Source organism: Bombyx mori, chromosome 28 (genome assembly GCF_030269925.1).
Source record: "Bombyx mori chromosome 28, ASM3026992v2".
Lineage (NCBI taxonomy): Eukaryota > Metazoa > Arthropoda > Insecta > Lepidoptera > Bombycidae > Bombyx > Bombyx mori.
In genome coordinates, this window is record NC_085134.1 from 3,414,659 (window position 1) to 3,438,626 (window position 23,968).

The following is a 23,968-nucleotide window of genomic DNA, read 5'->3' on the forward strand; positions in this document are numbered from 1 at the left end:
CGCTTTTATATAAGCGTCCTAATATATCAATAGTATATATACATTCATATTACATTTACTGGTGGTAGGACCTGTTGTGAGTCCGCGCGGGTAACTACCACCGCCCTGCCTATTTCTGCCATGAAGCAGTAATGCGTTTCGGTTTGAATGGTGGGGCAGCCGTTGTAACTATACTGAGACCTTACTACTTATATCTCGGGGTGGGTGGCGCATTTACGTTGTAGATGTCTATGGGCTCCAGTAACCACTTAACATCAGGTGGGCTGTGAGCTCGTCCACCCATCTAAGCAAAAAAAAATAATTATGAAATATTCGCATAAATTTCACAATACATATGGCCTTATAAGACGAGCTACAGGTATATCTAAAACCTACAGTCCCTTCTCAGAGGTTTGTGTGTCACACAGATTAATCAAGTATTTTTGGTATCAACCAAATACCTTCTTAATTTCTTACTAACTAGTGGTCCCGCAGTAGTCGAAATTCGACTTTAATTAATTGACATTATAAGTTCCAACATTATTATCGTCTTATTGTTACAGATTTCGTCAAGACTACAGACTATAGACAAATACTTGTAATATTAAAGATAAATAATACTAACCTATTCTCAATTTGACTACAGACTTTAAGCAATAACAAAAGTTTGATTACAAGCAAAGAGTATATGTGTGTGTGTCAAATATATGGTAGTGTGTGTAATGTTTTCTGTATTGATTTAATGTATCTTTTATCATTCATCATCATCATCATTTCAGCCTATCGCCGTCCACTGCTGAACATAGGCCTCTCCAATAGATTTGCAATCATTTTGGAGGTTTATGCATTATTTAAAAAAAATATTAGCATTGTGCACTTCTTCTCTATATTCTCTATAAGTGTGGAAAATTTCATACTCCTCTGTCCGCGCAATTTTCGTAAAAATGATACAAAGTTTTTGCTTCACGTATTAATATATAGATACTGTCAACGCATTTTTAGAGAGTCTCTAAGCGGAAACCCTGTAAACCTAATGTTAACGGCTTGTGGTGATCCGTGTTTAAATTTGATCGAGGTGTGTCCTATTCACTGGTATTTTAGACGTAAAAAATTAGTAAGATAAGTCTTAAAATCAAACGACAAATATTCGTATTTAATTAGGGTATCGAGGAGAAAGGTATACAGGATTTTACACAATTTATCGAGTTTCTCGCCGGATCTTCTCAGGGAGTCGCGATTCCGATCCGGTAGTAGATTCATTCGCGAAGCAGCTACTCTTGAGTTGTTAGGTCTCCTTTGGAGGCGCTCGGGTAGCTGTTAGCAAATCCCACCCCTCCTGGCTTGAGCCCTTGCTCGTCCACCTGCCCTGGTAAAACTGAAAAGGGCCACCAGTAATCTCTCAAACATAAAAAAAGAAGTTTCTCGCAATCAAACCTTGTGAAACTTTATGCGAGTTTTTTAACGTTCGCGCTAGCGTAAAAGTTAATTCAAATACAACAGCGCCCCTAGCGGCAAACGCAGGCAAACGTTCCAACTCCGTACAAATCCGAGTTAACTTTTACGCTATCGAGCACGTTAAAAAACTCGCACACTGAACGTCGAGCTTATAGTAAAACATGTGGATCGGAACGCTGTGTCTGTAACTGGAATACCCACGGGATTATGACACACGGGTGCCTCCCACGCACGTCGTGGGCGGCACCAAGTACCTTACTTTCCAATTTTAGATGTCATGAATGTAAGCTCCGTTCACACCCACAGAGACGCGATTAATAAAAACGATAATTTCATTAATGTATTAAAATTATTTTTAGGTGTTTGAATTAATAAAGTTTTTAGGTTTTTTTGTTTGTTTTCGTTGGAAATTTTTGAGTTACGCTGCCAGGATTGATGGGTTTGTGGATGTGACGGATAAATACACAGAAATCTAGTAGCGTCTCGAGAGGATTACGCTATGACATGTCCTTCTTCAAACGAGGCTTGTGGAAAGTACTTAACGGTAGGCAGCGGCTTGGCTCTGCCCATGGTATTGCCGAAGTCCATAGGCGACGGTAACCCATCAGGTGGGCCGCATGTCAGTTTTTTTTTTGTTTTTTTTTTGTAACTTAGATAGACGAGCTCACAGCTAACCTGGTGTTAAGTGGTTACTGGAGTCCATAGACATCTACAACGTAAATGCCGCCGCCAACCTTGAGATATAAGTTCTAAGGTCTAAGTATAGTTACAACGACTGCCCCAACCTTCAAACCGAAACGCATTACTGTTTCACGCCAGAAATAGGCAGGGTGATGGTACCTACCCGTGTGGACTCACAAGAGGTCCTACCACCAGTTTTACCGTCCTACTACAAGTACCAGTACCAGTCCTATTATAAGAGGTCCTATGGTCTGCCTACAAGGACAAAAAAGCATAGTCAGCCGAATTTGATTATTCATTATCCATTTGAAAATTAGTGCTTCTTATGTGAACCCAATTATCAAGACAAGTACTTTTTGAGTTAGCATTAATTATAACGAGTTTTTAATTTACTTAAACAACATTGACGATATTCTCATTTTATTTTGCTTCGTTGAAGTCGATTTTATTTTTTATTAAAATTTAGTATGTTTTTTGGGTAACGATAATCAAAATCGGTTAGCAAAAATGATCGATTCGGTACATCACTAGTACGTTCGCGTAGTATGGCTGTTAGGAAAAGGTAATAATATAGCCACGTTCACAGTCTACGATCTCCAATGAATAAATCGTCTAGGAAATCGTAGTATGAATGATTTTTTGTTTGTCGTTCGTCAACAATCATTTGAGGTTATATGACATGTTACGATGTAGGCGTAAGTGTACTCGACTTATCGCTAATATTATTCCAAATTATGTGCTAATATATGTTTGAATGTCCCATTATCGTGACGCTAAATGAATAAGTTGAGTTTTTGGGTACGTTGTTACAGTCAAGTTTAACTGTATATAGTTTTTATTATTAGAGATGTGGTTCTTAGTTTATGAAAATAATTTTGAGGCGTACAGCCGCCATCTTGCTTATTTTTGGCGCGATTTATAATTTCCGGTTTAAGGGATAATTGTTTTTGTTTAAAATAGGATGTTTATCGTTTTAGATCAGCTTCCGTCTACAGCAAAATTTAAAGAACGAATTGGTGTAATTCTTAGCATTTTTAAATTCAGACGAAGACACATTCAATTGAATGTAAAAAGCGCAAAACCGTACAAAAAAACATGAAACGACTCAAGGATGCAGGATCGTTTGAAGAACCACATTCTTCCGATTAAGGACATCGCTCGCTTCAGACAATTGATATCTGTCTCCTCCATATAGAGATCATTGAAGATAACGATAGCAAGATAAGCGAACTAAGAGAATCAGCCGTTGGAATTAGCAATTCGGAAATATTTTTGTTGAAGGCCGAGATATTTTGGAGAATGCTGAAACATACATCCAAAAATCGACCACATGAGAAATATTATTTTAGTATGGTAGCAAAATTCGAAAAATTAAACAAATTTACATTTAAGTCGAAGTTCAGGTCAAAGACATAATATTAAACACTAACTGTATATTAATGAATTATTTAAATGATAAATGTTGACATCATATCGTTTCTGTCGTTTTTTTTAAAATAAAAATGAGATTGTATTGAATAAATTATAATTTTTAACAGCTTTTACTTAGTCTCATTTGTATTGCATAACAGTTGTCACAGCTTTCAACGCGGAACTTTTATCGTGGTACCTTACGTGCGAACTCAATAAGCTCTATCGCACACCAGTATTCGTACTCAGAGAACTCTGCTGACCATACTCGAATGAGTCTCTTACTCGGCTGCGTTTTCCGACGCGCACCCAAAAAGTAAGGTATTGATATTCTAGACATCGCAGCTAAAATTTCAATAAGTTCAAGTCAATAAGTAGGCTCTGTCCCTGGCTTTGCTGAAGTCCATGGGCGACGGTAACCACTCACCATCAGGTGGGCCGTATGCTCGTCTGCCTACAAGGGCAATAAAAATAACAAGTACATTGTGACCAAAATTGTATCTGTCTAGGTGATTTTTGAATCGATAAAAGTTATCAATGAAGTAAATCGTGAACTGAGTGAATACAAAAGCGATACAATTGAATTACGAAGACTAAAATAAATTCCATTATATGCGAAGCTTTATAAAGTTTGTGTACAATATGCGAAACTATTAAAAACGAACGCTCTCGTTGGGTCAAAGGTCTAGCGACGACTGATGTGGAAACTGACGGAAGATGCGAAGCGGTTTTGTTCATTAAATTTATTTGATTTATCTATGTTTTGAAATTACTCATTGTAAAACTAAAATAGTTCCTTTTTTTCTTCGTTCAGTTTTTAAATCGATATCGTCGCTGTCAAACCAAAATCTGCTATTTGCAAAAGCTCTATTTTGAATTAACGAATAAAAACATTTTCGTATAATTTTTTATATGAAGGTGAATTTTTAAGAACTATATCAAATGAAAGCTATAGATAAATATTAAAGCTATAACCACATAACAGTTTTTGACGTGACAACGTCTTATAATTCGATGGAGCCGGCTGCACGCCCAAATAAATATGGCTCATGAGGCGTTCCATTTAAGGCTTGAAGTGCAAGCGAGAGCGCGCAACGAGCAACAAAGAGGCACAGTCGGCCTCCGCGTTCGGCAGCGTTCGTCATCTGTCTCTCTCCTACTTGAGTGAGCGATGCATCCACGTGGACAGCTGCTATACAATAATACATTTACATGTTTTCGTCAAGTATGAAGTTCAGTGAAAAGTGAATGTGGTGTCAATTGTTTATAGCAACGATAATTGCGATAATTGAAAAATGAAACCATTCCATCAGTATTTTCCTATGACGTTGTCACGTTCAACTATCGTCAGTAAACTGACTTTACAGACATACGAAGAGGTCAAAAAGTAAAAATCTCAAAAAGTGCACATTTTGATTTGACAACGACGAAAGGAAGGACAATTTAAATTTTATGAAATAGGTATATTGAACAAACTATTTCGATTTAAAGTTCTGTAATTTCATTTGCATCTCTGCCAGTTTTATCATCTTCGCCGTCAGCAATTAGGTTGACGGTAACAGACAGTGTGAAATATATTCGCCATATACGCCTGTATACTTTGAATTACAAAAATCAATTACGAGATTATTTGGTCTGTTATTTTATTATTATTGAATTAGAGATAGCCCATCAGTTTAGTACAAAAAAATTTTCCCGTACCAAGTTGGTTAATTTCAATCCAATCGCACAACTCGTCGCCTTAGGACGTAAAACATTTGTATTAATTGGAACTGCTGTATTTGTCTGCAGTCCATTTCCATACTTCATTTTTATCATGAACTAGCTGACCCGGCAGACTTCGTAGTGCCTCAATCGATAAATAAAATACCTATACTTTTGTATAAAATAAACTTTAAACGAACAAAAGGAATCCGTCCGACGGGGGACACATTAAAGGAAAAACAAAATTGTTATCTGTATTTAATTCCGAGCATTTTCATATTTATCTACCTTTTAAACCACCTTGGACTTTCACGAATAATTCAAGACCAAAATTAGCCAAATCGGTCCAGCCGTTCTCGAGTTTTAGCGAAACTAACGATCAGCAATTCATTTTTATATATAGAGATTTCACCGCACAAGTATGATCTTTCCTTGATGGCGTTTCTTGGTAATTATCACGCCTTTCTATAAACGTCGCATGGTTTAAATTCCCAGTGGCAGAATCTTGGATGAGCTGCTGATATCGCTGAAGTTCGTTAGCGACGGTAATAGCTCATCAGTCCGTAAGCCGTATATCGCGAGATGAGCTACGATGTTCACACATAATACCCTGTAGCAACTTCATCGGGTATGCTGGGAATTGGTCATTTCTCAATGATAGTCGTTGTGGCCTAAAGGATAAGACGTCGCATTCGTGTTGAGCGATGCACCGGTGTTCGAATCCCAGGTGGGTATCTATTTTTCTAATGAAATACGTACTCCACAAATGTTCACGAGTGACTTCCACGATGAAGGAATAACATCGTGTAACAAAAATAAAACCCGCAAAATTATAATTTGCGTAATTACTGGTGGTAGGATCTCTTGTGAGTCCGCGTGGGTAGGTACCACCATCTCGCCTATTTCGCCGTGAAGCAGTAATGCGTTTCGGTTTGAAGGGTAGGGCAGCCGTTGTAACTATACTTGAGACCTTAGAACTTTATCTCAAGGTGGGTGGCGCATTTACGTTTTAGATGTCTATGGGTTCCAGTAACAGTTAACACCAGGTCGACTGTGAGCTCTTCCACCCATGTAAGCAATAAAGAAAAAAAAAGATATATTTCAAAGTAGAACTCTTATAATGATTTAATAGCTTTACCACTTAAATGCAGAAGCGCTAATTCTCGTTGCATGACCACACGCTGCAACCGATCGTCTTATTTCTGCCACGAAGCATTCTTGCGTTTCAGATTGATTGGAATTACTGAAATATCTAAAGCTTGTATTTCTGAAATTCATGAAGAATCCCAGGCGTGCTCCAAGATGTCGCTGTGCAGACATATCGTACCTGCACTCTTAGTCTCGTTAGTGCAAGAATTCCGTCCGCTACCGATCGAAGGCAACAAAAACCTCCACTCGGCCTGACGTCAACGACCTTACGTGGGAATCCGATACGGAGTTACGTCTTTTTGTCTTTAGGTTTAGATTTCGATAATTCGTCGAATGTTTTCATTTTTTTTTTAATTAAATCAATCAGCCTGGCATCTTATTAGTTGTTTTTTTTTATTGCCTAGATGTGTGGACGAGCTCACAGCTGGTGTTAAGTGGTTACCGGAGCCTATAGACATCTACAACGTAAATGCCGCCACCCACCTTGAGATATGAGTTCTAAGGTCTCAGTATAGCTACAACGGTTGCCCCACCCTTCAAACCGAAACGCATTACTGCTTCACGGCAGAAATAGGTAGGCTGGTGGTAACTACCCGCGCGGACTCACAAGAGGTCCTACCAACAGTAAAAATGGTTATCAATTTGTCAACCAGACTTACGTAGGCGGCTTCACATGCGTTACATTTATATTTAGAAAGAATCAGACACGTTTCATTTTGGTGGGATAAAGATTTTCCTTTGTCACACTTTGGTTCATAATAGTCAGTCTATATTTAGATCTGTTTTTCGTAAAATTATGAACTAGTAATATCGTTTTTACTGTAGGATAGATAACCGACTTTATCGGGGTTACTACGGTAATTCCTTTTCAGATCACACATCCTTCACCTGTTTTTGTGTGATGAGTTAAAAAATGGGTTTTCAACATACAAACTTTTATAATCATAATGTTAATATAGAACTATAGTTATACAAGTTCTGATTGGAATTAAATTTGTTCTCACTAATTAAATTTTTAGTCAAAGACCCCGGCACGACAGTTTGTTTGGAATTAAACTGGATCGGTCCTAAAATTTATCAAGTTTGTCATTAGAATCCGAGACTTATCACATAACACTTAAACATAATTTTTATTTGCATTCATAGTCGCATCAGTGTCAAGCTTAGTAAAATCTCTGAGCTACTAATTAAATTTGGCACAGATATAATAGAGTTAATTAACTAAATAACTAAGTTGATGATAAATTTGAATTTTAATGTAACAATAATAGGTTAGAAATAATATAACGGAAAACTATAAAAAATTAATAGCTTTTCGTAATACTAGTATTCGACGATAGATGGCGGCAGCTTATGTATTTTTCCTATCCCTAAAATAATCGAATAAATGCAAATAATAGAGTACATATACTTTGTGGATTTTTAGATTTTTTTTTATTGCTTAGATGGGTGGACGAGCTCACAGCCCACCTGGTGTTAAGTGATTACTGGAGCCCATAGACATCTACAACGTAAATGCGCCACCCACCTCGAGATATAAGTTTAAGGGTCTCAGTATAGTTACGACGGCTGCCCCACCCTTCAAACCGAAACGCATTACTGCTTCACGGCAGAAATAGGCAGGTTGGTGGTACCTACCCGCGCGGACTCACAAGAGGTAACCACCAGTAATGAAAAATGCCTTTACTTTAATCATTTGATCAATGAATTTGTAATGAGAATCGCACTTAAAGTGTAAAATAGAGTCGCATCTCGGTGTTCAAACGTATATATCATTTTTGTAAACACTATTTTATATTTTGACTTAATTGCAAATAATAAACATAAAAATTATTGTTATATGAATGAATGAATGAATGAATGATTTATTTTATTTCCGACAACAATAAGTCCATATTATGTGTACATAGTATCATTGAAACATACTCAAAATTAACAAAACCAATCAAATAAAAAAGATACAATTATTAAAAGTAATTATTAGTTGAATACATTTCAAATATTCTATTCAACTGATACTTACTTTGAACCAACCATTATTATTATTATTATTTAGTCCGCAAGTGAGTAACGCCATCTGTTGACAAATAGTTAATACGAATATCGGAACAACGGGAATAGCACTTGAATGTTCTGGAAGCATTTCTTGAATGTTCTAGAAGATTTCCTCAGTGTTTCAATTGGTTTGAGAAAGTTCTAATGGCCCAGAGTATGTTCTAAATATAAGTGAGTCGGTCTATCGGGAAAATAGGTCTAGCTAGTAATATTATTATTAATAATAGTTTATATTATACGATTTATATGAAGTGTGATGTCGAGTTCCCATTATCGCTTGGAGCATTGGCATTAATAACACGGAATAATACAATAAACAAAAATTTTATATCCGAATGCGTCAGAAACTATTGCCCAAGCCAATCGGCGTGCCTACGGGTCAGATGCACGCGAGTGTCCAACAAAAATGGACGTTGACTGAAAGACTAATGCATTTTGTATCATTTATTTTTCCAGCCAACGTATATGGAGACGTAGTGGGCCGAATTTTGTGAATAAATTCTTGTTTCGTTTGTTTTACGAGCGTTTTATTTTGGGAAAGTTGTTTATTTTTAAGTCAATGGGTGTGAATCGGGGCAACTTAAGTTCGAAGTGGGAGGAAACGTGGTTAAGAGTAATCATGATTTGTTTGGTATCGATTGGCTGATACTTGTGTTTTAAATTTACATTCACGGTAGTAAATAAAGCCCACCAGGTGATATACTGATAATAATGTAAGGGTCATGATATTCTGGTATCTAATATTGAGCAATATTAGCTGTGATAATTCATCATTGATCATCCGTAGCACTATCCTCACCTTAATTACTTTTTCCATAGGTATCATCTCAGTGGTGGTAGATTCTGCGAAGTACTGCTCTTACTAGGGCTGATGTTAGCAAACTCTCTCAGGTTGAGCCTGTGATCTCATCTACCAGTTCGGGTGAAACTGGATTAGACCCTTGCGCTATCGGCGAAAATGTAAGGAAAAAAAATATTCCTCCGACCCCAGTGGCTTAAGACTTACCCCTCTATTTCTTTAACAAGACTTCGCCTTTCCCAGTCTGAAAGGTGAATTAATTTCAATAAAATTGAGACTTTTCACTTCATGTTCCTGGACGAACTACGGCGATCAGCACTTAATGTCAGATTGGCGATGAGTTCGCGCTTATCTAGATATAAAAGAAAGATGTGTGGTGTCGTGGAACACCGGATAGGAACGAAGTTCCTTATTATAAAAATATTAATTTTAAGTCCAATTCGAGGTATAAAGAAAATAAAACTGGAGGTTTCGCAATAACTCACGGTCATTCGGTAACGTGCGAACTTATTGTGGTACACTTCATTCACGGTTGTTTGCTTAAGAGTTAGTGTATTGCGCAAACGAACGCTCTGAGATCGTGGTCAATGAATGATAAATAATATGTTATTTTTTGTACGTTTTTACAAAGTTAAGTCGTACACTGTGTGCATTACTAATAAAAATCTTACGTTATGGACGTTTTTTCCCGGTTAGGGTACCCCTCCGCATCGCCCCATAAGGAACTTCGTTCCAAAAAAAATTACACTGGATGCAGCAACATGGGTGAAACGCTTAATCATAAAACGTGTTTTTTTATTTTATTTTTTTATTGCTTAGATGTGTGGACGAACTCACAGCCCACCTGGTGTTAAGTGGTTACTGGAGCCAATAGACATCCACAATGCAAATGCGTCACCCATCTTGAGATATAAGTTCTAAGGTCTCCAGTATAATTACAACGGCTGCCCCACTCTTCAAACCGAAACGCATTACTGCTTCACGGCAGAAATAGGCAGGGTGGTGGTACCCACCCGCGCGGACTCACAAGAAGTCCTACCATTAGTACGTGTTTTGTCGGCATAACGCTTAAAGCGGCTTAATGACCACATTACGAAAATCATCAATTTATATGAGCACATATCCATGTTAACTCGTTTTAAAACATGGATTAAACGTTTGAAAAAAAAACTCGCTATCTAGTAATATCCGGGTCTTTGAAAATCTCCTGGCAGAGTTCTAAACTGAAAATGCAGTCGCTATTAGGGTTGGCCGTCCTAAATATTTATTGATTAAAATTAAATATGTCAATAGCTTCTACGGCATTTTCCTATCGTCTATAGTTCGGAATTATTAAGATTTTTTTACCTAATAACTAAAGTAGTTTATACTTTTTTTTAAGCTTGATATTTGGCCATTTATCACCAGACGGGTGTTGATTTTGTTAGCACTTGAAGCGATATAGTACACACAAGTTTTTTTCACCTACAATATACTTTCAGAAGTCAACCCTACGCGATATCGCATAGGGGTATTACAAGGCTTAGCCAGATTGAAAATATGACCACAGATTTCAGTGTGGTGGTTCCGTGGAATTATGGATAGCGAACCAAATACGGGGTGTATAGAGGCAGTTAAGGGTTGAAATCAGAATATACTACGGGAACTAAACATAGCTGATACTTACGTCATTCAGCTAACACAACACGGTGCTATTCAAATTTGGTTAGAATTTAGCTGAGACAAAAAAAACTCAATTCTTCTGAGGTTTTCGACATTTTTTTTTATTGCCTAGATGGGTGGACGAGCTCACAGCCCAGCTGGTGTTAAGTGGTTACTGGAGTCCATAGACATCTACAATGTAAATGCGCCACCCACCTTGAGATATAAGTTCTAAAATCTCAGTATAGTTACAACGGCTGCCCAGCCCTTCAAACCAAAACGCATTACTGCTTCACGGCAGAAATAGGCAGGTTGGTGGTACCTACCCGCGCGGACTCACAAGAGGTCCTACCACCAGTGGACCTACCATATTTATATAATACTTCCGTGAATAGCTAAATGAAACTTTATGTTTACTACTTATGGATGCATCGCTTATATCTGACAAAGTCCTTAGACAATTTTCAGTATTTTGTCTTTGCTGTTCAAAAAAAGGCCATTTAAATCGAGCACTTTTGTTAGCTTATATTAATTTTAAGTATTTAGTATTATTTTGTGTGTTCCCTTATTTAGGAGCATTAGCGCGCCAATTGACCTTGAAGAAAATTCTTTTACTATACTATGTTTGGAGTTTATCTGTAGGATTGAATCCGGAACGAGGTGATCCGACAGAAAACCAACGTTATCGACATAGCAAAATGGATACGTTGAAGTGGCAATGGGCCAGCCATATTAGCTGGACAGCCGATAACTGTGGGGGTAAACGTGTTCTTGCGATTGCTTAGTGCGAGTTTTTTAACGTTCTCGATAACGTCAAAGTTAACTCAAATATGTATGGAGTTCGAACGTATGCATATGCCGCTATGAACACATTACAGGCACATTACACATTGCTATGTCTGAAAAGCCATAATATTGAGAAAAAACATTTATTACCGAACAACTACAGCGTGCGACGTATATATAAAAAAAGAGAACACAATTAATTGGATGGTATCTTTGGTAGAGGCGTTCAGCATCTGGAGATGTCTGGTAGGTTCTTCTGTTTGCAGTAGGAGTAAGAAGACGGCCAGGCCTTGAATCCGATTCTATCGTATACCCGTTTTGCGCATCTAACGTCATCCGCCAGGTCTTCGTTCAGGAGATCTGAAGAAAAGCATTCAGTTATCAGTGAAGTGGATTAACAGGACTGTACTTTAATTGTTTATTCATTTTCTTCTTTCTTATGGCTGGACGATCTGACTGCCCATTTGGAACCCATAGACATTGTCAACGTAAATGCGCCACCCACCTTGAGATATAAGATCTAATGTCTCAGTATAGTTACAACGGCTGCCCCACCCTTCAAACCGAAACGCAATACTGCTTCACGGCAGAAATAGGCAGGGTGGTGGTACCTACCCGTGCGGACTCACATGAGGTCCTACTACCAATAAGAATACTAAATATAATAATAAAATAAATATTATAATACCTTCACATTTCATGTTGCAATTTCCGCCCTTCCTGCCTTTCTTGCACCAATCTTTGTTGTTAATCTGTTTAAAAAACAATAACTCAGCATTGAAATCTTTTGATAGCTATTCATTAGTTTAGTAATGAGACTGGGTCATTCTATATGTTCCAAATTCCAAACAAGCATTAGCTGGCCCGCGTATATGAGTCTTAGCACTATTGCTAAGAAATATCGGATTGCTGTTGCTAAAATTTGCCTTCGGAACTCTAGACAAATCTTAGAGGACCTTAAAAGGTCCAAACACCTTGATTTATCGTGTTTAATTATTAATTTAGTTTGAAATCAAGGTATATGTCACTAGTAATGTTCTGTGCTGAAGTGTAACATATTGGGACCCAATAAATAAAATAGCAATAAATAAAAATAATCAATTTGTTAATTCAGAAATTTAATCTATTTATAAATAACGGCAGGTCTTAACGCAAACATATTATACAGACGAGTAAAAGATGGGTCAAGGAAGAGTCTCAAGGCGGAGAGTGTCAAGGGTCAAAGAAGATTTTATTGAGGGTAGGACGTATTGTGAGTCCACATGAGTAGGCTCGCCACCCTGCTTATTTCTGCCGTGAAGCAGTAATACGTTTTGATTTGAAGGGAAGAGCGGCCCTGGTATTGTAAAAACTGAGACCTTAGAATTCATATCTCAAGGTAGGTGGCGGCATTTACTTTGCAGATGCCTATGGGTTCCAATAACCATTAAACACCAGGTGGGCTGTGAGCTCGTCCACCCATCTAAGCCATAAATAAATAATAGAGTACAAAGTTAAGGTTCTCACTGTTGATCACCCACAAGATGGATTAAATCATCTAACGAAGTGTTCCCTTATTGAATGTATAGGCACCGCCACAAATAGAGAAAGCTGGAGACGTCTCCCAAAAGCCTCAACAAACCAAAACCCACGACCACTCATCCAGAAGTGTATGAAGAAGAAGGAAACAGAATTACGTATTCTTTTCCAAGATTCTTGTCCACCTGATGGTCGTCTGGAAGAGATCGCTCTTAGCGATAAGACCGCAATTGTACTTTTTTTATATTTAATGTATGTATCGCATTGCTTTTTTTTTGTGTACAATAAAGAATACTCTCTCTCTCTCTCTCTCTCTTTCTCTTTCTCTCTCTCTCTCTCTCTATTATCGTCTTACGTACGATCTTATGAAAGTTTTGTTTACACCCTAAGAACTGTACCGAGGACTTCAAACTCAATACCGATTCAGCTGATATTTTTCTTTTAGTCAGCGTGTACACAAACAGTGATGAGACGCTCCGCAAGATTAGCAATACGAATGAGAGTATTAGCTCAAGACACGTTATTTACACACCGGCTGATTCCAATCCGGCGTTTCGATTTGGAAAACGTTTTGAATAGTGATGTTTCACTTCTATGTCGATCTTTGATAGGCGTTAGGTATTACTGAAGTTTGGTAAATAGAAAAAAAAAAAAAAGTAAATTGGTAAAGTGAACGGCTGTGAATATGAAATATGAAAGGGAATGTGGTTTAAGTGACATATCGTTTAATACGCATCATATATTTTTGTAATTAGAGGTCCGTTTTATTTGGAATTAGTATCAACAATTCAATTTGACCTTCAGTTAAGTTAACTCCATTGTAATAGCTGAAGAATTGCTGATGGTAGGACCTCTTGTGAGTCCGCGCGGGTAGGTACCACCGCCCTGTCTATTTCTACCAGCAGCCGTTGTAACTATACGGATACCTTAGAACTTATATCTTAAGGTGGTTGGCGCATTTGCGTTGTGGATGTCTATGGGCTCCAGTAACCACTTAACACCAGGTGGGCTGTGAGCTCGTCCACACATCTAAGCAATACAAAAAAAATAGCGAAGCGCGGGCGGGTCGCTAGTTTAATTAAATTTAACATAAAATTTTAAAATCTACTTTTTTTTGTTTCCTGCCTATACTGATAGGCTTGAGAGCTTATTTCAGCTTCTCCTTGACGTGAAGTGAGCTCATGGGGCTCAAACCGGAGTGCCGCTAACACTGGCCCTAGCAAGGGCAGTGCTTCGCAGAATCTACCATCGGATCGGAAACGGCGACCCACTGAGAAGATCCGGCGAGAAACTCAGTGGGCTGCGTCTATGGGTTAATTTACTCGTCGAGCATTTTGTCCCAAGCGACGGGTTCGACGAGGACGGTTACCAGAAAATTACTAGCGACCAGTTCGCGCTTCGCAGTAGTTTTTGCGTGAAACAGTAACAAACATACATCCATACAAGCTTACAAACTTTCACATTTATATAGGTATAGTTAATATTAGTAGGATTAATATCTACTAGTGGTTCCGCAGTAGTCGAAATTCGACTATAATTAATTGAAATTATAAGTTTCAACATTATTATGGTCCTATTGTTACAGATTTCGCCAAGACTACACTATAGACAAATACTCGTAATATTAAAGATAAAAAATACTAACCTATTCTCAATTTTACTACAGACTTTAAGCAATAACAAAAGTTTGACAATAAACAAAGATTATATGTGTGTGTGTCAAATACATGGTAGTGTGTATAATGTTTTGTTTATTGATTTAATGTACCTTTTATACATTATTTTTAAAAAATATTAGCATTGTGCACTTCTTCTCTACATTTTCTATAAGTGTGGAAAATTTCATACTCCTCCGTCTGCGCAATTTTCGTACAAAGGGATACAAAGTTTTTCCTTGACGTATTAATATATAGATATATAGTAATTTAAACGGCAGCCTAGGTTTTTCGTATTTAAGAAGTAAGTATATTAACTAACCAGCAATAAATTATCTTTAATTATCTTTATACGTTCTTTTTCTTCTTCTTTACAATATTAGTAGGATAAGTACATATTTTATCGATACTGAGATTCTTATCTCTAAACTCTTGCGGACGAAGCGAATTGATCTGTTCCCGGTCCCGCATCGCTTCTGTAACGAGAACTCATTGCGACAATGCAAATTCCACTTCGCGAATCACCCATTTACTATTGGATACTATGCCGGATTCCTTTCTGCTGCACACTTTCTCTGCAATCGTGCATTCTATTTCAAACGACAGTATCACCTTTAGGGCAATGCAATTAATACTCAAACTTCCCATCGTCAGATTAAAGACGGTCCACACACAAAAAAAATGTATGGGCATTTGTCAATATCAAAGGTGCTGTTATACTGTATTTAATTAACCATAAGGAACGATACTAGTGTATTAGTATCTATTATGTTATTGCATGTTAATCCTACTTCCCGGTCGTGCGCGGTGTTCCACAGGGGTCGGTGCTCGGCCCTCTTTTGTGGAATATCGGGTATGACTGGGTGCTAAGGGGTGCCCTCCTCCCGGGCCTGAGCGTAATCTGTTACGCAGACGACAAGTTAGTTGTGGCCCGGGGGGGAGTTTTGCTGAGTCTGCCCGTCTGGCTACCGCTGGGGTGGCGCATGTCGTCGGCAAAATCAGGAGATTGGGCCTCGACGTGGCGCTCAGTAAATCCGAGGCCATGTGGTTCCACAGGCCCCGGAGAGTGCCACCTGTCGATGCCCATATCGTGGTTGGAGGCGTCCGTATCGGGGTCGGGGTGCAGTTGAAGTACCTCGGCCTCATCCTGGACAGTCGTTGGACCTTCCGTGCTCACTTTCAGAACCTGGTCCCTCGTTTGTTGGGGGTGGCCGGCGCGTTAAGCCGGCTTCTGCCCAACGTCGGGGGGCCTGACCAGGTGAGGCGCCGTCTCTATACGGGGGTGGTGCGATCAATGGCCCTATACCTGCCACCTGTGTGGGGCCAGTCCCTGGCCGCGGGGGTGGCGAAGCTGCTGCAACGGCCGCAACGCACCATCGCGGTCAGGGTCATCCGTGGTTATCGCACCATCTCCTTTGAGGCGGCGTGTGTACTGGCTGCGACGCCGCCTTGGATTCTGGAAGCGGAGGCGCTCGCTGCTGACTATCAGTGGCGGGCTGACCTTCGTGCCCGGGGCGTGGCGCGTCCCAGCCCCAGTGTGGTCAGAGCGCGGAGGGCCCAATCTCGGCGGTCCGTGCTGGAGTCATGGTCCAGACGGCTGGCTGATCCTTCGGCCGGTCGTAGGACCGTCGAGGCGATTCGCCCGGTCCTTGTGGATTGGGTGAATCGTGACAGAGGACGCCTCACTTTCCGGCTCACGCAGGTGCTCACTGGGCATGGTTGCTTCGGTGAGTTCCTGCACCGGATCGGAGCCGAGCCGACGGCAGAGTGCCACCATTGTGGTTGCGACTTGGACACGGCGGAGCACACGCTCGTTGCCTGCCCCGCATGGGAAGGGTGGCGCCGTGTCCTCGTCGCAAAAACAGGAAACGACTTGTCGTTGCTGAGTGTCGTGGCATCGATGCTCGGCGACGACGAGTCGTGGAAGGCGATGCTCGACTTCTGCGAGTGCACCATCTCGCAGAAGGAGGCGGCGGGGCGCGTGAGAGACGCACAATCCCGCCGCCGTCGAGCGAGGGCCAGGGAGGCGGATCTCGCCCAAGCCCTGGCTCTCTAAGTGTTTCGGGTCCCCCTCACATGTCGGTCTGGGGACGGGCGAGGGGGGCCTAAGAAGACGACGTGCAAGCTGCTCTGCACGCGTTTTACGCAAGAGCATCCGGGTGATGGAAGGCCGGCTATCCTCGACTCACGCTGGTTCTGGTCCAGCGGGGTATTCCGTAGGATAGCTCACTCTAACCGGCGCCATCTAGGCGGGCTTCGGATAGCCTGCCGACCGAGAGGGCTGGTGGTCGTGGCGCCGACGACCGTCGGTCCGGCGTCCCGAGGGGGAGGGTGATAGGAGAGATGTGCTCCGCACTAAACGCTTCACTTTCCCCCCTCTGCCTCTTCATGAGTTCTGTCTCATGCGAGGTTTGGACGTTGGTTGTTGAGCGACAGGAGGTTTTAGTCAGTTCGACTCTGACATGCCCCGCCCTCCATCCCCAGTGGAGGGCGGAAGTCCGGCGAAAAAAAAAAAATTTTGAATTATTTGTGGAAGTCCAGAGAAGGTTTAAAAGGTAGAATTAAATAAAAATAACAATTCTGTTTTTCCTTTGATGTGTCCCCCGTCGGACGGATTCTTTTTGTTTGTTTTAAGTTTATTTTATGCAAAAATTTAGGTCTTTTATTTATCGATTGAGGCACTACGAAGACTGCCAGGTTAGCTAGTATACAATAATATTATAGATATGAAAGTTTCCAACGATGGATGGGTGTTTGTTGCTTTTTCTTGCGAAAGCTACTAGTGCTATTTCCCTTGCTCAAAAAGCTCTAGATTTGAGTTTTCTATTTGCTTCTATTGTTGGACCATTTACCGACAGGCATGAAGTTCTACATTGCATTCAATCAAATAGCAGATGCCCCACTCTTCAAAGAGGAACGCATGACTGCAATGGTGGTGCTGACCCGTTAAAACTTACAATACGCCCCACCACCGCTAATTGCCAGTCGACGATCACAATACGCTGGTATAACAATTAGAGAACGCTATTGCCCTATCTCCGGCGAAATTCTTAGTCACCATTTATAGCTTCCACAGATGGAGCAGTGCTATTCTAGATGCTTTTAAAACACACTTTAGATTCAATTTTGATATACCTACGATGCCTGATTTATTATATCGTGGGTCGAAAGGCTTTTTTTTTATTGCTTAGATGGGTAGACGAGCTCACAGCCCACCTGGTGTTAAGTGGTTACTAGAGCCCATGGACATCTACAACGTAAATGCGCCACCCAGCTTGAGATATAAGTTCTTATATCTCCGTATAGTTACAACGGCTATTTGATTGAAGCGAAATTTCGCTTAATACGCGACATTTAGTTTTGTAATTAAGCACGTGTTATATTTGGTTAACAGCGCCAACATTAACCGTTCGATGTTTTTAATTGAACTACATATAATTAAGTTTACTCCATTCAAATAGCTGAAGAAGTTTTAAGTTATTGCATAGCTTTTATCGCGGGCTTTGAGCGCGGCGACCGAATCAAGAAATTCCGTAACGAAAACAAAACCTAACACCATCCACTCCGCCTACCATGTAGCTTGCGTTCAACACATTCATATGTTGTTCTTATGTAGTGTTTGTATATAAGCGTGCGGCGTGTCGTCGCACTGTATACGCATCATGAAAAGTCTGCCCATCTCTCTCTCGCGCGGTCTAGCTTATGAGTGTGAAGGGGACAGTTAATGTTTTGCTTTTGTTAATGTTTATAAATATAACGTGGTCTAATTTTATTATGGTTATATTATTAAGTTATTATTGTCTAATTATAATTGCATAAGTTGATAAAAAATGCTATGCAAAAGCTTTAACGCGGCAGTCCCCGAGTGCCACACGTGTTTTTTTTTGTTATGATACTTTTTTCCAAATTTTAAACTGTAAAATGACTCGCCTGTAAAGTTGCAAAAATATCGCTTAGGTCTTTCACCCCTCGTTATGTCTTTTCAAGTCTTTCGGTACACATAAATGTGTATTGGACGATGTTGATTTAAATAGAAGTACACCACTGAATCTCTAAAGTATAAAGCGTTTGGAACATACGCGCGGGCATCCGGATTACTCTGTGGACCCTGGTGAGTCAGTGTTCACCATTCACCAAGATCTCTCCCGAAGAATTGAAAATTCAAATTCAAATTCCAAATTCAAAATCATTTAATTCAACTTAGATGTCAGCATAACACACTTGTTGAATGTTAAAATATAAATAAAAATGTTAACTCTACCACCGGTTCCAAAAAGAGCCACAGTCTGAGAAGAACCGGTGAAACAAACTCAGCGGTTTTTTTGTTGTTTTTTTCTCAAATTTTTTTTTAAAAGTAAGTAAAGATAATTACAATAAACGAAAAAACAAGTAAAAAAATACAATTAAAAAAATTATAATAATGAAAAATGAAATGAATGAATGAAAGGCCAGGAGCGAAAGCCTCATTCTCACGTAGTGCCATCTATTAAATAATCCTCAACTTTATAATATGCCTTGTTGCACAAACGTTCCTTGACAGTTTTCTTAAATCTTTGAACAGGTAGTAATTGAACGTTTTGTGGGATCTTGTTGAAAAGTTGTACTCCCAGCTCCCTAAAAGAGTTGCTTATAAACGATCCAAGATACTATACGGCATGTCGGAGTCAATATTTCAGTGAAAGATATTCAATATATTCGGAGACCGGGCGTGTTTGTTTCCCTTTTATTTGTTCGTTGTTTTTCTTATTTGTTTACGACATTTATGAAATTGGAGATTAATACTGGCTCAAGGCCGTGGAATGTATGACGTTTGCATGTTGACTTCCTTGTTCAATTATCGTAAATACAATTCTGTCAATATCTACTACGAGAAGTTTGAGCGGTCTAGTTTAAATGACAGCCTTTTTAATACGCTTTTATTAGCTTCAGACGTATGTATGTTCGTATGTATGTTTGTAACGGAATCTTTGAACACGATTTTGACCCCCTTCAAAACGTCGGATTAACTCGAAATTTGGTATACTTGTTGTCATCATCATCATCATCATCATTCTTTCCTATTACCCCCTGCTGGGGTGTAGGGCTCGAATCAATTTTTTCCATTTATATCGGTCTTGGGCAGTCTGTTCTAGCTCCTCCCACGTCATGCCCAAGACCCCTAGCTCCTGCTCCACCAAGCGACGCCTAGTTGTTCTGGGGCGGCCTCTCTGCCTTTTGCCAGACATTTTCCAGGTCAGTGCTCTCTTTGATAGGTGGGTATCGGGCTTTCTCAAAGTGTGACCAATCCAATACTTGTTGTATATCATTAAAAAAAGAAGACAAAGTTAATTATTCGTTCAGTTTGCTGCTGTTTTTGCATGTCTTTTTATTTATCTTTTATGTTTAAAACTGTAATGGGATTTTGTGTGTCCCTGCCGTATTCCAAAGCTCATATTAAGTTAACTAACTAATAAATCTAAATCGCAATTTGCATGATCACATCCGCTAATAATTCCGATCAAACGTTCCCGACTAATTATCGAAACGCCAAATTGTAATGCATCTATTGTTTGTCATCGCTATGATTCAGTAACTTTGTTACGCATTCAATCGAAATGTTAAATCATATTCAATGGTATCAATCTCGCCATAAGCAGACGAGCACATTGTTAACCTGCTGCTAGTCTATGTCATAGTCTATTTTTAATACGCTTTTATTAGCTTCATACATAAGTCATACCCGATCCTGTAGACCGAATGGTAAACAGTCGACGTCGCCCAAAACACGTCATTACGGATCCTTCTGATCCATTAACGGTGCTTTTAAGTACCACAAGCACCGGACACCGTCCTCGTCGAACCCGAACGTCGCTTGCGACGAAGGGCTCGACGAGCGAATTAATCCACAGACACAGCCCACTGAGTTTCTCGCCGGATCTTCTCAGTGGGTCGCGTTTATGATCCGGTGGTAGATTCTGCGAAGCACTGCTCTTGCTAGGGCCAGTGTTAGCACCACTCCGGTTTGAGCCCCGTGAGCTCACCTACAAATGTTAGGTTGAAGCTGAAATAGCTTCTCAAGGCTATCAGAATAGGTAGGAAAAAAATTACATACATACATAGTTTCTATATTAGTATGTAGTGGGCAGATAAAGGCTGATGATGATGATGATGATGATGATGGAATATTTGAACATGATTTTCACCCCCTTCAAAACGTCAGATTAACTCGAAATTTGGTAAACTTATCAAGGACCGATGACAATTCAATATTTAAAAACAGCTCTAGACCCGTTATTTACTTTCGGCAGTCAAAACAACACATTTGAGCGCCTTCTTTTTTTCACTTAGCAAATAGGGAACTCTTGTATTTGCCTGAAAGTACGTTGATGAATAATATAACATACTTAAATGCTACTTAAATTAAAAAATGAAAAATAGATCATAGTTTAAATCTAAAGTAAAAAACACGCTTTTACAGAAAATCCAAATATATATATTTTTTTTTTTTATTGCTTAGATGGGTGGACGAGCTCACGGCCCATCTGCTGTTAAGTGGTTACTGGAGCCCATAGACATCTACAGCGTATATGCGCCACCCACCTTGAGATATGAGTTCTAAGGTCTCAGTATAGTTACAAGGGCTGCCCCGCCTTTCAAACCGAAACGCATTACTGTTTCACGGCAGAAATAGGCAGGGCGGTCGTACCTACCCGTGCGGACTGTAGAGGTCCTACCACCAGTAACACATCATTCGCGTTTGGAGTAGCCAAGGTCGAATGCAGTCCGCGTTAGCACAACGAGATTCATCGATAAATATTTATTGCTAGGTAAATTAAGCCGTGATTGAACGGCGCCTGCAATCATGCAAATACGTATGAAAATTCATTGTGATGCAGATTCGGGATTTAGGGCATTATGGTACTGAGATCGCGATTGATACCGTTGATTGACGCCAAAACGACATTCTCCTGTGGATGTTCTGCTTTGTTCATAGCATAAAAGCTGCTTTGTTATGCTCCCCTCCACGGTGTTTCCCGAGCGCTATGACATGTCCTTCTTTAAAAGAGGCTTGTGGAGAGTATTAAGCGATAGGCAGCGGCTTGGCTCTGCCCCTGGCATTGCTGAAGTCCATGGGCGACGGTAACCACTCACCATCAGGTGGGCCGTATGCTCGTCTGCCTACAAGGGCAATAAAAAAAAAATAATAATAATAATATTATTGTTTCTTTTAATGTTTCAATAGAACATAAATCCGCACATGCTACTGCATTTGTTTTTAGTCTGTTTAACTCAACAGCTGCGTTAGTTGGATTGGTAGGACCTCTTGTGAATCCGCGCGGGTAGGTACTACCGCTCTGCCTATTTCTGTCGTGAAGCAGTAATGCGAGACTTTAGAGCTTATATATCAAGATGGGTGGCGCATTTACGTTGTAGATATCTATGGGCTCCAGTAACCACTAAACACCAGTTGGGCTGTGAGCTCGTCCGCCCATCTAAGCAATAAAAAAAAAACCAAAATGTGTGCAATTCACACGTGGTAGAAGTGAAACCTTCCAAAATTAAAATACAATTATCCTAAACGTCTTAAGTATATGTAAAATTTTGTCATTAGTAAATAATTGTAAGGTAGCGCCCTCTGTGAATTGATATTTTAATTTCACGTATAATCCTAAATTTAAATTCACTACAAGAGCTTTCATACACACTTTAGTATTAAAAAATCTCACAGATGGCGCTGTATTAAATAGTATGTATATTTCTGTCTCATTCTTTGCTGGCTTCATCCTACACATTTTTGTATTTGTGTCTCTTACCTGTCGTTTTTTCCGTTGCATCCGGTTTGAAATCACAACGATTCTAAAGAAGTTTTCACTTCAAAAAACGGTGGAGACGGCAACGAAGCTTTCGTGTTTTTTTTGCGTTGCTCTGTGAACGGGCTTATGACCTCTAGACGTAAATGCCTCCACTCACCACGAGACATGAGATCGAATTATCGAATTTACTCCGTTATCCGAATTCTGTCTTCGACCCCACTTCAAAGCTGTGTGCTTAGTGCGTTTTTTTTAACGTTCCCGATAGCGTTAAAGTTAACTCAAATTTGTATGCAGTTGGTACAGCGCCCCTAGCGGCAAACGTAGGTAAACGTTCCAACTCCATACAAATTTCAGTTAACTTTTACGCTATCGAGAACGTTAAAAAACTCGCTCTATACACACTGTACTTTGCGGCAAAATAAATAGACGGGATGTTTATTTTTAAGTAAATTATCAGGAAGGAAAAAGTTGACCCATTTTCCGTTGCAAAAAAAATATGCTTGAAATCATAACAAAAAAAACAAAACTTAATTATCGGTTAATACGATACTTAACGGTATAATAAACAACGCTTCATCCATATTAACGTTTATAACCATAGACTCGGTAATATGGTGTAAGCCTTGCATAGTAATTAAAATATTATCGGGTCGGTTCACATCATAATCATAATTAATGTTACTACGTTAATTAACCGGTTTAATCGAATATCGGATATGGAGATTATCGATTTTGTCGTGTTTTTTCTTTTAGTACGAAAGGATTTGTGGTCGCGTTGATCCGTAAGCGAGTCTGAAACTATTTGTTATAATAGCTTATTGTTTTGCTCATAAGAATCTGCCGTAATCTGCATAATTAGTAGTAGAGTAGTAGTAGTAAACTTAACGGTTGGTTAAGTTCAACAAATTGTCGATTTTTTTTTTTTTTTTTTTTTATTGCTTAGATGGGTGGACGAGCTCACAGCCCACCTGATGTTAAGTGGTTACTGGAGCCCATAGACATCTACAACGTAGACGCGCCACCCACCTTGAGATACAAGTTCTAAAGTCTCAGTATAGTTACAACGGCTGCCCCACCCTTCAAACCGAAACGCATTACTGCTTCACGGCAGAAATAAGCAGGGCGGTGGTACCTATCCGCGCGGACTCACAAGTGGTCCTACCACCAGTAATTACGCAAATTATAATTTTAGCTCCACCTTCGGCTATTAGATTCATTAGTAAGACCTAGTGCACCATATGCATCATATCCTATGCATCTATGCACCATAAAATAATTCTATAGGAAATTCAGAGGTTGATTCTGAGTAGTTGCTGTTCTATGGTAGCCGATGAATTCAAATA

At 39.7% G+C, this 23,968-nt stretch overlaps 2 protein-coding genes across 5 annotated transcripts in view; one reads left to right on the plus strand and one right to left on the minus strand.

Annotated features, from left to right (window-relative positions):
- The window catches only part of LOC101737175 (leucine-rich repeat-containing protein 15), an 80,275-nt gene that overhangs the window by 12,363 nt on the left and 43,944 nt on the right, over positions 1 to 23,968 (plus strand). The gene's annotated exons all lie outside the window — the stretch shown is intronic.
- Positions 11,787 to 23,968, minus strand: part of Llp1 (lysozyme-like protein 1) — a 28,726-nt gene continuing 16,544 nt past the window's right edge. For 3 of the 4 annotated variants that reach the window (XM_062676690.1, XM_062676691.1, XM_038021057.2), the window contains 2 exons: positions 12,348 to 12,411; positions 11,787 to 12,019 (listed from right to left, as the gene is read on the minus strand). In XM_062676690.1, coding sequence (XP_062532674.1) covers positions 11,886 to 12,019; positions 12,348 to 12,411 — 198 coding nt within the window. In that variant the 3' untranslated portion in view covers positions 11,787 to 11,885. 4 annotated transcript variants of the gene reach the window in all.